The sequence below is a fragment of the Saimiri boliviensis genome, chromosome 2 (genome assembly GCF_048565385.1).
Source record: "Saimiri boliviensis isolate mSaiBol1 chromosome 2, mSaiBol1.pri, whole genome shotgun sequence".
NCBI classification, from domain to species: domain Eukaryota; kingdom Metazoa; phylum Chordata; class Mammalia; order Primates; family Cebidae; genus Saimiri; species Saimiri boliviensis.
The window spans coordinates 159,638,354-159,657,232 of record NC_133450.1 but is presented as its reverse complement, the minus strand read 5'-3'; the positions used below and the strand labels follow the sequence as shown (position 1 = coordinate 159,657,232).

Sequence of the window (18,879 nt, the reverse complement as noted above, 5' to 3'; positions counted from 1 at the left end):
GAATTTGAGGTGGGGGGTTAAAAGTGGGGTACAATTACCCTTTCCCTAGGCTTCAAGGCCAGTTAAGCTCATGGGGGTAGAAAACTTCTGAAGATTTACAGATTTGGCCCATGTGCCTTTTGGAATGCCCTTTCTTGCCAGCACTGCCAGCTTCCAGGTTTCCAGGCTTGTTGGAGGTGATCCCTGGAGCTGACCATTGTCACCAGTTCCTGGATGTTCCATTTTAGAGCTTCACAGTTGGAAAGATCAATTGTCTGACAGCATCCTGAGGCTCAAGCTTTAGCCTTAAGGGATCTAAACAAACAGACAAACAAAGAAAACCCTAAAAAATTGATGGTGTACCCTGAATCTTAAACAAAGCTGGTTCACTTTCATACCACCTAAGTGAGCACATAAAACCCAGCTGTCTGCAACAGCACCTGGCTACATTTACCCATGCATTCTTCCACATTTGGAATCCTTGCACTTGGTTTTGCAATCTTTTAACTTACTTCAAAGGCCAGTCAGCTTTTGACAACTGCTTCTTTTTTCTGCAACTGGTTTGGGCTCACTTCTCACCTCTTGGCTTGGTATCTCACCTAATTTGAATGTCACTGTAACATCATGTGAAAGGCATCCTTCTGCTAGACTGAGCCTCAGAGAACTTCACCAGATGCACTGGTAGTTCCTCTTCCAAGGAAGAAAGTACATAGGCTATGGTTTTCTTCTATGGCACATTGGCTATGGAAGGACCTATGGGGAAGACAGAAACTGGCAGTTCATCTGAATCTTGACAACTCATATGTCCTTCCACTCACCTTGGCCGAAGTCCTAGGAAATACTGAAGAGATGGCAAGACAGAAGGGACATGGGACATCTCTATGTCTGTCAGTTTACCTCTCACTTTGTCATAAAGGGAGACACAAAAAAGCGTAATTGCTTCTCAAGCCATATGAATTGACTCAACCCCATGAACAACAGCTCACCAAATGGGGCAGCCAAAGCCTTTCACATTTATCTCTTCTTCGTCAGGGATTTGATATATGAGAACTAGAGCATGTGCTCCAGTTCACTGTGGTCTGCTTTCAACACAAATAAAATTATAGGTCAAACTGGTCCCAAACACTTCAAAGATCAGACATTATCCAAGTCTTTTATTAGCCTATGTGTTCTAGATGTGGTCATTGTGCTGTTCTGCCTCGGACTGAGACTGAGTGATCTTATAAAACATCACTTAGAGCATGACCTTTCACTGCTCAAAACTACCCCAAAGTTCTCTTTGTGACCAGGAGGCCCTCCTTGTACTGGCTCCTACCCACTTCTGTCACCTCACCTCTACCAGGGCTCCTGGCTCAGTGTGCTTTAGTGTGTGCCTTATTCATTGTTGCCTCTGAACATCCCAGCTCACTTTCCTCTGCTGGAATATTCTCTCCCAAGGCTTATGTGGCCCTATTCCTCGCTTCATTCAGGTCACCTCAAATGTTGTCTTCTCAGAGAGACCGTGAGACCATCTCTGATCACCCTAATAAAACAGCAGCTTCTGTCACTATCAATTTCCCTGCTTAATTTTTGCTTATGGTACTTAACTCTTTGACATTTTACATGCACACACACTCACACAGGTTTATTGTCTCTTTGTTAGAATGTAAGCTCTAGAAAGGTAGAAACATTGCTGTGTTCTTCTCTCCGATTCTCCACCTTGATCAGTATCTGACACAAATAGATATTCAACAATTGGTAGCTAAAAAATTCAAATGTGAATACCATAGACTATACAAGTCTAGAGAAAAACTGCCTTTCAAGAGCTCAACTGTAACCTAACTTCCACCACCTAGAGCTCTGTGATTATCATGATAGGAAAGTAGCCTGTAATCTAATCTACAAAGGATTGCATGAGAAGAGAAATTCTGAAAAATAGTTTTTAATGAGAATCTTATGTGAGGATCTTTCACATATATTAGCTGATTAATCCTCACTGAAGCCCCTTAAGGCAGGTATCTTCAGCTGGGGACAAAGAACCTTGGAGCAGAGGGGCTCATGGTACCAGCAACCAGGAAGAAGAGTAGATAATCACTAGGATCTGCACTAAAACCAGGGCCCTGCTTCTTAACGCCCCAGGGAGTCATCAAGGGAAGAACGGCCTTTCTGAACCTTCACTTGCAGAGTGCTAATGTAATAGTGGAACAGAATGCTGTTTTGGGAGCCCATGACATAAAACCTGTTATCTCTACGTTTCTCGGGTATTGGATGGGAACAAAAATATTTCCTTTTAAGTGTTAAGATAATTAAATGAGATAATGTGTTAAAGCACTTAGTCCAGCGCTTAGCTTATAAGCAGGTATTCAATAAAAGCCATTATTTTTCTTTATCTGTTAAGTGGAGACAGTAATAGCACAGATTAAGTTGCTGAGTTTTGAAGATCTGATTAGGTTATGCATGTGAAAGCAATAGGCTGGGCCTCCCTGGCGTAGTCTTATTTCTAATTTTAAGAGCCAGGAACCCACAGTTTTGGAGCCTGACGTTCTAACATGCCTTACGAAATCCAGGCCATTGCTTTCTTTATCTGCCTGGTGCACCTTAAGAGCCTTATGCATTCTTTCGAAGGCGATCTCTCACGTTTCTCGTTTTGAGTAAATAGGTGTCTTTTCATTTGGCAATCTCCATCCTAAAGCAGGCTGGAAAAGCCCTGCGGGAGACGGCGTATCCACCACCCGCTGCTGGGTCGGCCCCGCAGCTGTGCCCACTCGTGAACTGCCAAAGCAGCTGGTCTTGGTGCGGCGGGACGGGCCAATCAGAAGAAGTTTGGCCCTCTGCAGTTTCCGTCCGCTCACTAGGAGGCGCTGCGGCGGCGGCGGCGGCGGCGGCGGCGGCGGCGGTGGCAGCCTGGGCTTTCGCGCGCTGGGGCGGTTGGGCTGGCCCCTGAGGTTCACGGCCATGGAGTGGGGTTATGAGTCGGCGGCTGTGAGGAGGCACCGCGTCGGAGGAGAGCGTCGGGAGGGACCAGCGGCCGTCCCACCGCCGGAGAGGGAGGCCCGAGCGCAGGAGCCCCTGGTGGATGGGTGCGGCGGCGGCGGGAGGACGCGGAAGAGGAGCCCAGGGGGAAGCGGCGGCGCGAGCCGGAGCGCGGGGACCGGGCTGTCTGAGGCGCGCGCGGCGCTGGGGCTCGCGCTCTACCTGCTCGCGCTGCGGACGCTGGTGCAGCTCTCACTGCAGCAGCTTGTGCTGCGTGGGGCTGCTGGACACCGCGGGGAGTTCGACGCGCTCCATGCCAGGTACTGGCCGCTCCTTCCTGGCACGGCCCGCGCGTCCCTTTGCGGCTCCTGCCTAGGCTTCGGGGCACCGCACCTGTGTGCACCCGCCCCTGCCGGAACGCCAGGACTTGCTAGCCCCTCCTGGGCTGCACGTGGGGTGGGTGGGGTGACCCTGCTTGTCCTGGGGTCTGTATTGCCGAGACTTGCCTTTCCCCCTTGAGCTCGTGGTGCAGATTGGGGTGGCCAGTAGATTGAGCCTGCTTTTTCACCTGCTGTCTGCCCTGCGTACGGATGGTTGGTTGTGAGTCGTCTTCCCCATCTTATGAAACAGCTTCTACTTTTTACCTTGCTTAGCCCTTCTGCTTTCCAAATGGAGTGGAGACTGAAATCTGTGCACCTAGACTGTTTTATCAATTCGCTTTGGGGGCGGGAGGTGTTGGAAGGGGCTAGGGCAGTGTTCTAAATTTCTGAGGGTCACAGCCTCCAAATCAGAAAGCTATAGAATCTCTTTCTGGAGCACAGCCCAGTCAAAATTTGGTATGTAGCCAGATAAATTCTCAGATTCCTGCTTAGGCCCCTTGGATTAGTGAGTATCTAAGGTTTGACTTTTTTTTTTTTTTTTTAAAGACCTTTAAGAATGCTAGGAAAGGTGATTAAGTAATAGATATTGTAACCCAGGTGTGTCAAAGCTCATGAAATGATAAGCTAGCTTAAAGTTTTCAGCAGCTGCTGTGTTCTAAAAAGTTGTTCTCAGAATGCAAAGTGTTGCAAGCTTCTTAAGGATTTCTGAAACACCTCCCATCCCCACCCCCGCTTTCCCCACTTGGAATGCAGTGAAAAGACAAAAAAAGTTTTTGTTTTCATTAGGGGTAGAATTGGTTTTGGCTTGAATTGAAGTTATTAGACCTTGGGTGTAAATTACGAGGGCTGGGTTCATCAAAAGTCCCCCCAACCCGTTTAACCTCTTGACTTGATGATCTTTCCTCATTGGTTTTTGCTACTTAAAATCACTAACCCGGAATCTATAACCTTCAGGAGTGTGTATAGTCGGGTAATATTCTATCCTGCTTAGTCTTCAGTGGCAACACTTTTTTTTTGTTGTTTTTTGAGACAGGGTCTGGCTCTGTTGCCGAGGCTGGAGTGCAGTGGCTCCATCTCAGCGCTCTGTAGCCTCCACCGGCTGGACTCAGGCAATCCTCCTTTCTCAGCCTCCTGAGTAGATGGGACTACAAGCGGGTAGTAGTCTACATCCAAGTAGTTTTTGCATTTTTAGAAGAGAGGGGGTTTCACCACCTTGCCCAGGCTGGTCTCAAACTCCTGAGTCAAACAATACACCTGCCTTGGCCTCCCAAAATGCTGGGATTACAGGCGTGAGCCACAGCACCCTGCCAATGGTCACACGTTTTGAATACATCCCTAGGCTTTGTATTGGTTTGATACAGGGAGAAGTTGCGAGTGGGATGGTGGAGAAAACTGAGGGGGTAAACTCGTGGGAGGCAAAAATAAAATCATGGAATCTTACAAGTGATGTTCACTTGGTGTCTGAAATAATAAAAGGCAGTCCTTTTTATATGAGAAGTCAAAGAACTAAGCTTTCTGGGGGAGGAAGTTGTGTGTATTGGAAAAGTTAACCCATGCTAAGTGTCAATTTTAACTACAAACCTTTGTTACTCTTTTGGTCACTTCCAGGGATTATCTTGAACACATAACCTCCATTGGCCCCAGGACTACAGGAAGTCCAGAAAATGAAATTCTGACAGTGCACTACCTTTTGGAACAGATTAAACTGATTGAAGTGCAAAGCAACAGCCTTCATAGGATTTCAGTAGATGTGCAACGGCCCACAGGCTCTTTTAGCATTGATTTCTTGGGAGGTTTTACAAGCTATTATGACAACATCACCAATGTTGTGGTAAAGCTGGAACCCAGAGATGGAGCCCAGCATGCTATCTTGGCTAACTGTCATTTTGACTCAGTAGCAAACTCACCAGGTATGTACCTGTGTTTTTAGTCATTTGGAAGTTGTTACAGCCAAGAAAGTTTGTTAACATAACCCAAGCTACTTGGGCAATTGTGGGGACCATTTTCTTGGGCAAACCTTTTTTATTTGTGATGGAAAGCAGGATAATTAGGATAGTATCATTTAGTTTAGGATCTAACCATTCTGTATTCTCTTGTTTTATTAATATTATTTTTTTGGTATTAATGCCAGCAGCCCAGTGACAAGATTTGGAATATTCCTGGTAGACTGAAACAGCCTTCTCAATGTTACCAGACAGTGTGTGTGTCCTTGTGTCCTGGAGTTAGGTTTCTGACACTTAAAAAGTGTTTTACTTAGCTGACTGTTATACTAGACTTTGAAGATACCAGGTAAGGACAGTCCCTGCCTTCAAGGGATGCATGGTTCTAGAACAAGGGTGTCCAATCTTTTGGCTGCCCTGGGCCACACTGGAAGAAGCAGAATTGTCATTGGCCACACGTAAAATACACTAACAATAGCTGAGGAGCTTAAAAAAAAAAAAAAAAAAAAAAATCCAGAACAATCTCATGTTTTAAGAAAGTTTACGAATTTGTTTTGGGCTGCATTCAAAGCTGTCCCAGGCTGTGGTTTGGGGGCTATCTCTCATAGCAGATTCTGTTGACCTATAACGTGAGAATTTTGGTCCACTGAGGATGCCATACTGTTAAAGTACCTAATTAATCTGTAAATCTCTGAAAATAATTTGGCAAAACAGAACACTTACAATTAAGGCAATGCTTGACATAATAAATAGTTGTTAAATGAATGAGAATCCCCTAAATTGAACTTCCATTTATTAAAATATTTATTCTTCAGAAAATTGTTTTCAGTGGTTAAAGGCATTGTAAGTATGGATAGAAAATAGCATTTTTCAATGGTGTAGCATTTTAGGGGAAGATGAGACCTGAGATGACATCTGGCTCAACCCTCTCATTTGACACAGGAGTAAATTTAGCTGATCATCACTGATCAGAGACAAAACTGGGATAAGGTGCTGGATTTCCTGGCCAGTCAGTTCTTTCAGCTACATTTGAATGGAAAAAGAATATTAGAGCGTAATTAATACTCTCTTTCACAAATTGCTTAACTTCTTAGTTTCTCGTCTGTGAAATGGAGAAAATAATAGTGCTTTCCTAATAGTGTTACTGGGAGGAGTAAATATAAGTAAAACATTAAAATAGTACCTGGCATGGAAAATGTTTTTTAAAAGTTTCTATTAACTCTTACATAGTATTAACACTTCTGGATTGCTTAAACTTATAGTGGGCCCAATTTGAACATCTAGAGTTACACAAAATGTAAGTAAAATTTGTTTGATAAAATGATACATATTAGAATATCTTCATTTAGAAAGCTTGACATTTGCATTTAGAATGTAACTTGCATTTTCAAAAATCAGTATAAATAAGCCAGAAGTACTTTTGTGTGCTACTGGGGTAACTAGTGGTTTTTTTTTTTTTTTTTTTTTTTTTTTTTTGAGACCGAGTGTTACTCTGTCGCCAGACTGGAGTGCAGTGGCACAATCTCATCTCACTGCATCCTTGCCTCCTGAGTTCAAGTGATTCTCCTGCTGTGCCATCACACCCAGCTAATTTTTTTATATTTTTGGTAGTGACTGTGTTTTACCATGTAGGCCAGGCTGGTCTTGAACTCCTTACCTCACGTGGTCCACCTGCCTCAGCCTCCCAAAGTGCTGGGATTACACTGCGCCCAGCCACCACTGTGGTTTTTTTTTTAAATGTCCATTTCAAAACTGTAGTAAATGTCACCCTTTGCCCACTATTAGCAATGCTTAAATTCTGGGAAGGGGCAAATAAACACCATGGTTGCTTAACTTTATATAAGAAGGCTGTGTATACAAGAATTAGAAGCAAATGTAGGGACAAAAGAAAAGTTTCCCTTCTACCATTCTTAGTTTTTAACTGGTGGACCCCTGTAACACAAGGCAAGCTAAAAAGAGAAAAATCAAATAGATGTTTATTAACACATGCACTTCATGTACATGGGAGATACTCAGGGAAAATGAGTAAATCTCAAAGAGGTGGCTTAGAAATCTGGCTTATGTAGTGTCTTCTACAAAACAGTACATTTTTAGAGAAGTGACAAAAGAAAGGAAAAGTACCTTGAGTTTCCAGGGGTGGCAAATTGTAGGAAGGCAAATAAATGGTACATAAAGGTCACCAAGCCACTAAGAGTTTAAAGTTGTCTTTTGTGATCAACCTTTGTACTTTCTGGTGGAGAAGGGAAGCGGGACACGTTGGTAAATTTATATCCTGCTTTTAGGCAAATAAGGAGAGGGCAGAGAGCTTTTTTGTATAGTACCTACTTCTCAGTTGCCTTCAGCTCAAAGTAACCGATATGCCAAAGTGACATATTTTGGAGTGGCATATTAAGTTACCCTTTACAAACATAGTGCCAAATGTTACAAATTGTATATGCACAGTCTAATTACTAGAGGTCAGCATTTTTCTAAGTCATGAGAATGCACTTTTTCTTTTTATTGTTTTTTCTTTTTAAATAATAGAGACAAATTCTCACTTTGTTGCCCGGGCTGGTCTTGAACTCCTGAAGTGATAATTCTGCCTCATCCTCTCAAGTGCTAGGATTACAGGTGGGAGCCACTGTGCCTGGCCTAGAACCTACTTTTAACTAAAATTTTATAAGAATACCCTTAGCGGCTGGGCGCGGTGGCTCACGCCTGTAATCCCGGCACTTTGGGAGGCCGAGGCAGGTGGATCACGAGGTCAAGAGATCGAGACCATCCTGGTCAACATGGTGAAACCCCGTCTCTACTAAAAATACAAAAAAATTAGCTGGGCATGGTGGCGCGTGCCTGTAATCCCAGCTACTCAGGAGGCTGAGGCAGGAGAATTGCCTGAACCCAGGAGGCGGAGATTGCGTTGAGCCGAGATCGCTCCATTACACTCCAGCCTGGGTAACAAGAGTGAAACTCCTTCTCAAAAAAAAAAAAAAAAAAAAAGAATATCCTTAGCAACAATCTTAAGGAAATTTCTGTAAATAATAAATTGTTAAAAATAGTGTTTCACATATTCATAAAGTAGACCAAGCTTGTCCAGCCAGCGACCCTGGGCAGCTTTGAATGTGGTCCAAAACAAATTGGTAAACTTTCTCAAAACATGAGATTTTTTTGTAATTTTTTTTTTTTTTTAGCCCCTCAGTGGTTGTTAGTGTTAGTGTATTTTTTATGTGGCCCAAGACAATTCTTCTAATGTGGCCCATGGAAGCTAAAGGATTGGACACCCCTGCAATAGACTATCACCTAGATCCTTTTGGTGGATGACCTAATTGAAGTACTTCTTGTTTCTTTTTATGTTCTCAGCTGTGTATCTGGGACTCGGGTATTGATACCAATTAGGAGTAATGTTATCCACAGAAAAGCCTTAATTATCTTTTTGAGTCTGCTGTGTGGTTCCAGGTCATTGGTAGAAGAGGCACTGAGTTATTTTGTGGGTGGTTTCAATTTCAAGGTTAATTCTAAATGGAAAGGGATGTCAGTTAAGCACCTAGCCCTTCTAAGACTGTCCTCTTAACTTTCCTTCACTTTCTTAGATATTTGACCCTTCTGTAGTTCTCTTCTAACACACCAGAACCTTAAAATAGGGGATACTGAACGGACAATTTAACTTTTTAATCAACCCTGTATAGATACCTTTGAATTTCCCTTTCTCTTTTTTTGAATTAAACATCTTATTATTTGCTTTCTATTTTAAAGTAACTTACAGTGTCAAAAAAAGAGTTTATTTCATGAGGGTTTTGGAGGGTGACACTTTTTGCTAATAGCAGCATTTTCTATTTGATAGTGATTAGATATTACTTTGTTTCACTTAGATTGAAATGCAGACCAGTAATCACCACTTAGACAAGTGTGGTTAATAAGTAGTTTTGGTCGAGGTGGGCAGATCACCTGCAGGAGTTTGAGACTGGCCTGGCCAACATGGTGAAACCCTGACTCTACTAAAAATATAAAGTTAGCCAGGTGTGGTGGCACATGCCTGTAATCTCAGCTACTCTGGAGGCTGAGGCAGGAGAACTGCTTAAACCCGGGAGGCAGAGGTTGCAGTGAGCTGAGATTGTGCCATTGTACTTCAGCCTGAGCAACAAGAGCAAAACCTCATCTCAAAAAAAAAAAAAAAAGTTTCTTCTTAAGTAGGAAGGGGGTCTGGAATTTAACAAAGCCCAAACAGCATTTTAATTTTAGCTAGCTACAGAGCCTTCCTCAGATTTGCAAAGAGAAGGGAAAATGAATATTAAATGCCTCCCAGGTGCTAGGCACCGGCCATTATCTGGTATGACCCTTATAACAAAACTGTGAGGTAGGTATCATTAGCTTGCTCTTTAAACCAGGAAATAGTGGAGTAAAGTGATAGAGCTCAAATTGACTTCCACATATTTCTTGCTCTCAAATCTATGCTAAACTCTTTGGCACTCTGCTTCTGAGTGTTTAAACCCGGAAATGTTATTGCCTGAGTTATAATAGTGCTTATTTACTTCGATTACTCTTAAGTTTTTGGTTATAGAAAATTTCAAATATATTTAAAAAGCAGAATTGTTTAATGAACCCCAATGTACTTATCCCCCAGCTTCAGCAGTCTGATCTTGTTTCTTTCCTGCCACTACCCTCCCAACTTCGTGATTATTTTGAAGCAGATGTTAGCTATATTAGTTCCTCTGTAAAAATATTTCAGTCTGTATTGCTGTAAGATAAGGGCCCTTTTTTGATATACTACCACAAGTTGCCTCACCTAAAAAAACCTAACAATAATTCCTTGGTATCACCAAATATCCAATCAGTTCCTTGAACTACCTCTTACAGAGCTTTAAAAAAGCAAGACAGTGAAGTCGTTTTTATAGTTAGTTTTTATTAACATATACAGTTTCTGAATCAAGAAGAGGTTCAGAGGTTCAACTGAGTATGTGTTCTGGGACCAAGAATACTACTTACGTCATTAGTCGTTTTTCCTCTGTCTTGTTATTTTCTTTATACTTTTTCATCACATAGTCCCTTTGGAGAAACCTTTAAGGAATGTTACACCATCTAAAATGACCTCTCTGTGCAGCTTTTGTGATTCTGGCAGGAAAACAAGCAAGAAAGGAGTGGGTGCAGTGGGGGATGAGGCAGGAAGCTGTGATGCAGGAAGCTGTGAGATTATTAGAGAGGATGTGGAATACGGGTAAAGAATGGAACAGATTTCTTTGGTTTGTTGAGAATACCAGTTTCCAGTATGACATTAGGTCCCCTCAGGTTGCTTTATTTAGCAGACACTAATTGAGTGACTGTGGTGGGTCAGGCCTGGTTGTAGGCATTGAGAGTAAGTCAGTGAGCAAACCAGACAAAGATCCCGTCATGGAACTTGCCGCTGGTGGATGTAATTGTCACCTGATGATGACAGAGCTATGCTTCTGGTCATGTGGCTATTGTGATGCTTCTCTGGGGTGGGGGGAGGCGGGGAAAGAACTCCATTCCTAGTCCTAGTGGGTCATGTTGTAAAGATTTTAAAATCTGAGCAGCAAATCTGTTTTTCTGATTTAAAGGTGCCAGTGATGATGCAGTTAGCTGCTCAGTGATGCTGGAGGTCCTTCGTGTCTTGTCAACATCTTCAGAAGCCTTGCATCATGCTGTCATATTTCTCTTTAATGGTGCTGAGGAAAATGTCTTGCAAGTGAGATTTTACTGTTTTCATTATTAGACTTGAATAAGGATGAGAATAATAATAGCTAACACTTAAATGCATTTTTTATTACTCCTGTGGGTAGTATAAAATGATATGCAGAAAATACTATATATACACTAAACACTAAATAAAAAATTCACAACCATATATGTAGAGATGTTTAATATTTGGAAAACTTCACTCAGTGGATCATTGTGGCAGTGTTTGATTCACAGAAGGGCTCTTTGATGGCATAATTACCCTTCTCAGGTTTTCTTTGACTTTGAGGTTTCAGAGATGTTTTGAGACTGGCACAAACAAATGCCCAGCCATATGGATTGTCTCTTTTGTTCTCTTTTTTTTTTTTCTTTTTAAAAAGAAATGGGTTCTTACTGTGTTGTCCAGGCTGGTCTCAAACTCCCAAGCTCAGGTGATCTTCCCACCTTGGCCTCCCAAAGTTTTGGGATTACAGGCGTGAGCTACCGTGCCCAGCCCTCTTTGCCTTTTCTTTTGTACAGTCTTGTGCTTACCAGGGATATTGTTTGGCACCACTAATGGTAATCAGGCTGCCTTCTGTGATGGGTGACTTTCCAAACCCATGATGTGCATAGCCTTTATGCATAGAAAAAAGAAGCAGAAAATGTCTTTGGATACTGCCTTTGAAGAGTGATTTTTTTTGTTTTCATCGTCCTTACCTCATCAAAATAGGCTCTCTGTGTTTAAGCAAAATCAGGACTGATAGTTTAAGATTGTTTAACAAATATTTGTTTTCTTTCCTTCTCATTAAGGCCAGTCATGGTTTCATTACTCAGCATCCCTGGGCTAGCTTGATTCGTGCATTCATTAACCTGGAGGCAGCAGGTGTAGGAGGGAAAGAACTCGTATTCCAAACAGGTATGTGAGACTGTGGGTTGTATATTTCAGTGCAATTCTGGTTTTTATAAAAGTTGGAAGTTTTTGGTTGTAAGTGATCTCTTTAATAAACAGTCTTTTGAATGAACATTCTGAAAGCATGAGGTGGTGTTAGCTTGTCTTTGTTAAAAATATTGAACAAAATAATATAGCATCTAACACTTGTATAGTGCTTATTATATGCCAAGTGTTGTTGAAAGCATTTTGCATATATTGTCAATGAATTCTGCAAACAACATGTAAGATAAGTACTGTTATTTCCATTTTAGAGATGAAACTGAGTCCAGAAAGATTATAACTTGCATAAGGTTTCACAGATGGTTAATGGCAGAGTGCAGTTTGAACCTAGACAGTCCAGGTTGAGAGACTTTGTTCTCAACCTCCAACTAGGTTGTTATATAGGTAGTGAACTTTTAGCCACCATGGGTGATTATGATATAAATAATTTTAAATGTCAATCATTTCATGAATTAAAATGAGAAAACTTGCCTGTAGTTTAACAGGTTTAAATTTATCATTGATTTAATGGAATGTTAAAAAAATTTAGTAATATTTAATCAGCCAGAAGAATTTTTGTTTTATTTATTTTTTTTTAGAGACAGAGCCATGCTCAAGTGCAGTGGTGCCATCATGCAGTCTTGACCTCCTGGGTTTAAGTGATTCTCCTGCCTCAGCTTCTTGAGTAGCTGGCACTGCAGGTGCTTGCCATCACGCCTGGCTAATTTTAAAATGTTTTTGTAGAGACAGGCTCCCATTGTGTTGCCTAGGCAGATCTCAAACTCCTGGGTTTAAGTGATCCTCTTGCCTTGACCTCCCAAAGTGCTGGGATTACAAGCGTGAATCACCATGCCTGGCCTAGAGAAATAGTTTTAGTTTTATGATTAAATTTTTCTAAGGATAGCAGGATAGAGTTGATAAATATCAGCTTAGCCCATTTATGCCTAGTGTCCCATTATTGAAACACTAAGCCTGTGTGAGTTATTTATATCTTTCTGCTCAAGGGGGTCACCAAGGTCTGATTTTTCACACATGTAAAAATTCAAAAAATTGCAGCCTCAGGCATACATGGGTTTTAACTGTTTTTGTTAACAAAATTCAAAGCTCATAGATTTGTTTAGTCAGGGCATACTAAAATTTGACATTAAAAGTTCCATTCCATCTCCCTGCCCTGTTAGAATGCATTTTATCCAGAGATGTAGCATTTGCTGAATGTTTTAATGTTGAATAGTGTGTTGCATGCCGAGATGGGCTGGGGGAAGTGAGATGATGTGGGAACTTGTTTTGTAGCACCCTCTTAAGACCTGATTTTATTTAAATTGTGAAGCTATGCTAAGTCCTAAGTATGTCTTCGTAATCTAAACAATACTGTATTTTAATAGTCTCCATTGATCTTATTTTAAGCTTTTGTCTTTCAAAATATATGTATATTTTACTTCAGCTAAGCGTTTGACAATCTCAAGGTCATGATGTCAGAAGCAGCAAGGTTCTATTTTTAAGTCTCAAATCTTTCTCCTTTATTACTCTTTACTCTTTAATGAGAAGAAGCAGGGATCTAATATCTGCAGGAGTAAGTAGAGTCTACACTATTATAGATATATATATATATATATATATAAAATTTTTTTTTTTTTTTTTTTTTTTTTTGAGCAGGGTCTCACTCTGTCACCCAGGCGGGAGTGCAGTGGTACGATCTCATCTCAGTACAACCTCCACCTTGAGGGCTCAAGAGATCCTGCCACCTCAGCTTCCTGAGTAGCTGGGACTGCATAATTTGTTACTTTATTTTATTTTTTTGTAAAGATGGAGTTTGGCCAGGTTGCCCAGGCTGGTTTCTAACTCCAGAGCTCAAGCAGTCTGCCTACTTCAGCCTCCCAAAGTGCTGGGATTACAGGCATGAGCCACCACGCCCAGCCTCTTTCTTTTTCTTGGATGTCACTCAAGATAGGAGGAACACGTACAGATAACAACCACCAGATCAAAAAGCAGCAAAAGAAAATACTGTAAGCAGAGAGGACACTCAGTTTTTCTTTCCTCTTGTGAAAAATCTCGGGGCTCCATGTAGGGAGGAGTGTGTATGTATATTTTCTATGTTGAAGTATGCTATATGTTAAGTGCTTTCATCTCCATGGTTTTAGTATGTTATCACAGCACCTTACCCCTACACTCCTGTCCAGAGAAAAACCAGCCTTATTGTTTAATCTACCCTTCCTGGATTTTTTTCTATTACATAAATATTAATGCATAAGTACTTTATGCACATATATTAACATATTTTACATATGTGTAGTCCAAAAAGTTTAAAACACACTTAGTAATGGATAGTCAGGTCCAGACTGACTAGCCGTTACTTATTGACATCTATTAAAAAACTCACTTTTGGTAGACCTGCCTAGCCCAGAGTCCTTACTCTTTTTATTAAATGTATATGGTTTTAGATAAAAATTCTGCAGCTGCATAAATTCTAAAAATAATTAAATTATCTAAAAGGATGTATACAAACTGTTGATGTTGGTCCTTTCTACATGTTGAGCAGTTGCTACTAGCGGGTAAGTGTCACTTAAATGGAGGACTGGGTTAAAGGTAAAACAGCAGTTTAAATTCTCTGTTGTTTCATGAATTTAAGACCGGAATTGATTGTTATTAATGCATTACTTATACTCTATAATTTTATGTATTGAAACTTTTGCAACATATATGATCACTTTAATAATAAAGCAAAAACCAGATTTATGACTCGCTAGTGTAAACATAAAATTTAAATGTTTTACTCATTTTAAAGTCGCCATATTTCAAAGTTAATTTTTTTTGGAGGAGCACCCTACTAAAGATTTGAAGAGGCTATCTCCCTCTTTTCTCTGAATTCTTACGTGATTTTTTTTCCTCCAGATTTTGGAGCTTCTTCTTATGGCCAAACTGCATGCCTGAAAGCTTTCCGGGTGCTTTCTGACATTCTAATACCTTTCCCAGCATCTCTCTCTCTTTTAATGCCACTGCCTACAAAAAACTACCTTTCTCATGGGGATGGCTTTCAAAAAGCTAGTTAGTGTTATTTGCATGTTTAACTAAAAAAGGATAAAGGGCTGCCTGGTTTGGAGTTGTGCTTGAGAGTGTATGCCAGATCATGCTGTCCTCAGCTTTTTAAACAAGACTTCTTTTTCTGTGTGATAATACTTGTCCTGTCCTGGAAACTTTTTGTTTAAAGCAGTTTGTGCTCTAGAACTCCATTGTCAGTTCAGAAATAGACATTCATTTGGCAAGTTTTTAGTGACTGGAATAATCATTACTACATAATTTTTAAGAAGGGCCAGAAAGAATGACTTGATTTTATCAGACCAGTGACCTCATTTCCTAAATGAGAGAGGCTTGATTGCAAAAGGGTCACAGAATTGTATTTTCCTTTTGAGAAAATATTCATGCCCCTGTAATTCTGCCATCCAGAGCACACCAGGGTTATAGTTTAGTCTATACTCTTCCGGATTTTTTTCTAAGTGCAAACATTAATATATATGTACGTATATGTATATATATTTCTTGCAAAAATAGAATCATATTTGAACTGCTACTTTATAGCCACCTTTTTTTTTTTGAGATGGAGTCTTGCTCTGTTGCCCAGACTGGAGTGCAGTGGCGTGATCTCAGCTCACTGCACCCTCCGCCTCCTGGGATCAAGTGATTCTCCTGCCTCAGCCCTCCACGTAACTGGGATTACGGGTGTGCACCACCACGCCTGGCTAATTTTTGTATTTTTAGTAGAGACGAGGTTTCACCATGTTGGCCAGGCTGGTCTCGAACTCCTGAGCTCAGGTGATCCGCCTTCTCAGCTTCCCAAAGTGCTGGGATTACAGGTGTGAGCCGCCATGCCTGGCCTGTAGCCTTCTTTAGAATCAATTCTTTTTTTTAAATTACAGCTTTATTGAGATCTGTAATTCACAGTTGTGCAATCATCATCATTATCAATTTTAGAATGTTTTTATCATCCCAAATAGGAAACTCACTAGCAGTCATTCCTTTTCCCCCATCCCTAGGCAACTACCTGACTACTTTATGTCTCCAAAGATTTGCCTGTTGTAGACATTTCATATAAATATAATCATACAATACGTGGTCTTTGTGTCTGTACTTTTTTTTTTTTTATCTTAGTGTAATGTATGTGAGGTTGTTAATCTGAATAACGGACAGAGGGAGACTCTCAAAGATGGCATTTATTTAGTAATGGACATTGTGGTAGGAATACATGTGCCATAGTAAACTGTGAAACTGTGTGCCATAGTAAACTAGGGCAGTAAAGGAAGACAAAAGTTTTTAAAGGAAAAATGAAGAGGATTATATTTTTTTGAGATAATTATCCTTGGCTACAAAGATCAATATCAAGGGTGGCACCAGTCTGAAAAATTATGTAATCAATGATCTGAGGATGATCGTCTCAGATAAAGAAACATGCTCTTCTATAACTGAACATTGATTACATGCTATAATAAACAAACTATAATAAATAATGCATATTTAGATTTTTCCATTTGTTCCATTAATGTCCTAGCCATTTAAAACATCTGGGATCAAATATAGCATTTAATTAACATGCATTGTTAAATAAATCATAATCATTATTTAACACATGTCAAAAAAAAAAGTTGAAGACTTAATTATTGTAAGGTGAAAATCTTTCCAACCCTGCCTCATGAAAGAGGGTGGATTGCCTTGCCCGCCTAGGCATTTTTTTTAAATCTGTCTCTTCTCAAATACAACTCCCTCCCATCTAAAAGGATAATTTTTAAGATAATTAATTATAGTTTGGCTTTACCTGTTTTTCAGTACAGTTTTCATCATATTTTTTAGTATAAATTTATTAATATCAAAGTAATATAATAGTATTTTGATATGATAAAGTCTCATATAATCTGTGTATGTCCCCATCATTTTTTTTCCTTTTGTATTTGTGTCCTTCTCAGTTCAACACATCAGGAGGCATGTAATATCTATTTGTCTCATTATTAATTATTGACATTATATTTTCATTAAGATATTTATTTGCCAGGTTTTTCTATTATCTTTGTACAAGTTACTGTTTTCCCCTTAGTGATAAATACTTTAAATATCTTGTTTGCCATAAAACTTTGATCCTAGTTTTAGTAATCATTGATGGCTCTTGTCCCCAAACATTTTTATTATAATGTTACCAAATGCTAATGCTGAGTTTCTGGCTTCATCATTCTTCCTGTAGATAATAGTTGGAATTATCTTAGAAGGAAGGCTTTCCAATTTTCATTCTTTTGTTATTTCAGTACTTTATATATTTTAATTTTACTCTGTAGATTATATATCCTGTTACTGTCATTTATTTTGTTGCATGAATTGTCCCAGTTTAGGCCAGTGGTGTCTACTTCAAAACAGTGCCTGAGCCCCTTTGGCATGTCTTGTATAGCACTGTCTTGCTTTCTGACACAGGTGTTTCAACTTACCTCGTACTTTGGTAGTCCCAGACCTGGAATCAGCCATTTCTCTAAGGAGACTTGGTTTCTTTTGGTGAGGAATAGTATTCAAAAGTAAATGCTGCCAGATACGGTTTTTCTTTATATTTATTTTGTTTGGAGTTTGTAGACCTTTTTGCATTCATGCTTGAGTTCTATGAGTTTTGGAAGATTCTTGGCCATTAAGTGTTAAAGCATTTGTTTTCTCCATTCTATCTTCTGATCTTTTGGGACTCCCAATTACTCACATTTGTGTATTTTCCAACATTTTTTTCTTTGTATGCTTTAATTTTAATCCCTTCTGCTGCTGTATTAAACTTTGTGTTAAGCCCATTTATTAAAATTCTCAACATCAGCTGTGTTTTTCAGTTCTAGGATTTCCATTTGACTCTTTTAAATGGATTACACTTGTCTGGTAAAATTGATATTATCTGTGTTTTTAAAAACATATTAACCATTTAAAAAATCTGGTAACTCCAGTATCTGGGTTACCTATGTGTCTTTTTCTGTAGTGTCTCTCTGCTTTATTTGGTCATTTAAAATTTTTTTAATACTATTTTTATTTTTTGAGATGGAGTCTCACTCTGTCACCAGGCTGGAGTGCAGTGGTGCAATCTTGGCTCACTGCAACTTCTGCCTCCCTGGTTTAAGTGATTCTCCTGCCTCAGCCTCCCAAGCAGCATGCATGCGCCACCATGCCCGGCTAATTTTTGCATTTTTAGTAGAGGCAGGGTTTTGCCATGTTGACCAGGCTGGTCTTGAATGCCTAACCTCAGGTGCTCTGCCCATTTTGGCCTCCGAGAGTGCTGGGATTACATGTGTGAGCCACTGCATCCAGCCTTGGTCATTTTTTTTTAATGTAGGAAAGCAATTTTATAATCTGTTAAGTTACAAAAATAATATTCTTAGATTCCCTGACATTCAGTTACTTGGTTTGTTTACATCAGTAAATCTGTTGCTAAATTTTGTGGTAAGAGCCCCCAAATCCTAGTGGTTTACAACAGAAAAGGCTTATTTCTTGCATTCTATTTTCTGAATAACTGCAGTTATGATCCATGGTTATTATATTCCATGTGTCTTATTCATTCTGGGATCCAGGCTGAAGGGGAAACCCCTATTAGGGATGTATTGATCTCACAAATCAAAGTTAAAGGTAGGTATGAATGATGTTAATGTCTTTGAGAAGTCTGCTCAGTTGAGGGTCATATCATTTCTCCTTACACTGTTGACCAGAGCAAGTAATGTATCCATGTCTGCAGTTAGTAGGTACAGAAGAAAGAGTATATACTCGTTCTCCAGGCAGGCATTACAAGTTATGTGGCAAGAGTAGGAATGTATAATCCTTTTTCAGGGAAGGAAGAGTGAATAATTATATAATTATACATATAATTACATAATTATAATTATATAAATTATAATACAATTTATCCCAATATCCTAAAGGGGAAACTCCTGTTTGAAAACTGTAGATGTATAAGATACAGATGGAAAATTATTAATAATGACAAATTATAAAAAGTAGCAGGGAACTTTATGGCGTATTCACTGAAATGTTAAGCATTTATCAAAATGATTAT

General features: G+C 39.8%; 1 protein-coding gene across 1 annotated transcript in view; it reads left to right on the top strand.

Moving 5' to 3' along the window:
• Nucleotides 1-2,824: 2,824 nt before the first annotated feature.
• Nucleotides 2,825-18,879, top strand: part of ERMP1 (endoplasmic reticulum metallopeptidase 1) — a 58,720-nt gene continuing 42,665 nt past the window's right edge. The window contains exons 1-4 of the mRNA XM_039474760.2: nt 2,825-3,251; nt 4,920-5,221; nt 10,804-10,931; nt 11,711-11,816. Coding sequence (XP_039330694.1) covers nt 2,914-3,251; nt 4,920-5,221; nt 10,804-10,931; nt 11,711-11,816 — 874 coding nt within the window. The 5' untranslated portion in view covers nt 2,825-2,913. The remainder of the gene's footprint in view (nt 3,252-4,919; nt 5,222-10,803; nt 10,932-11,710; nt 11,817-18,879) is intronic.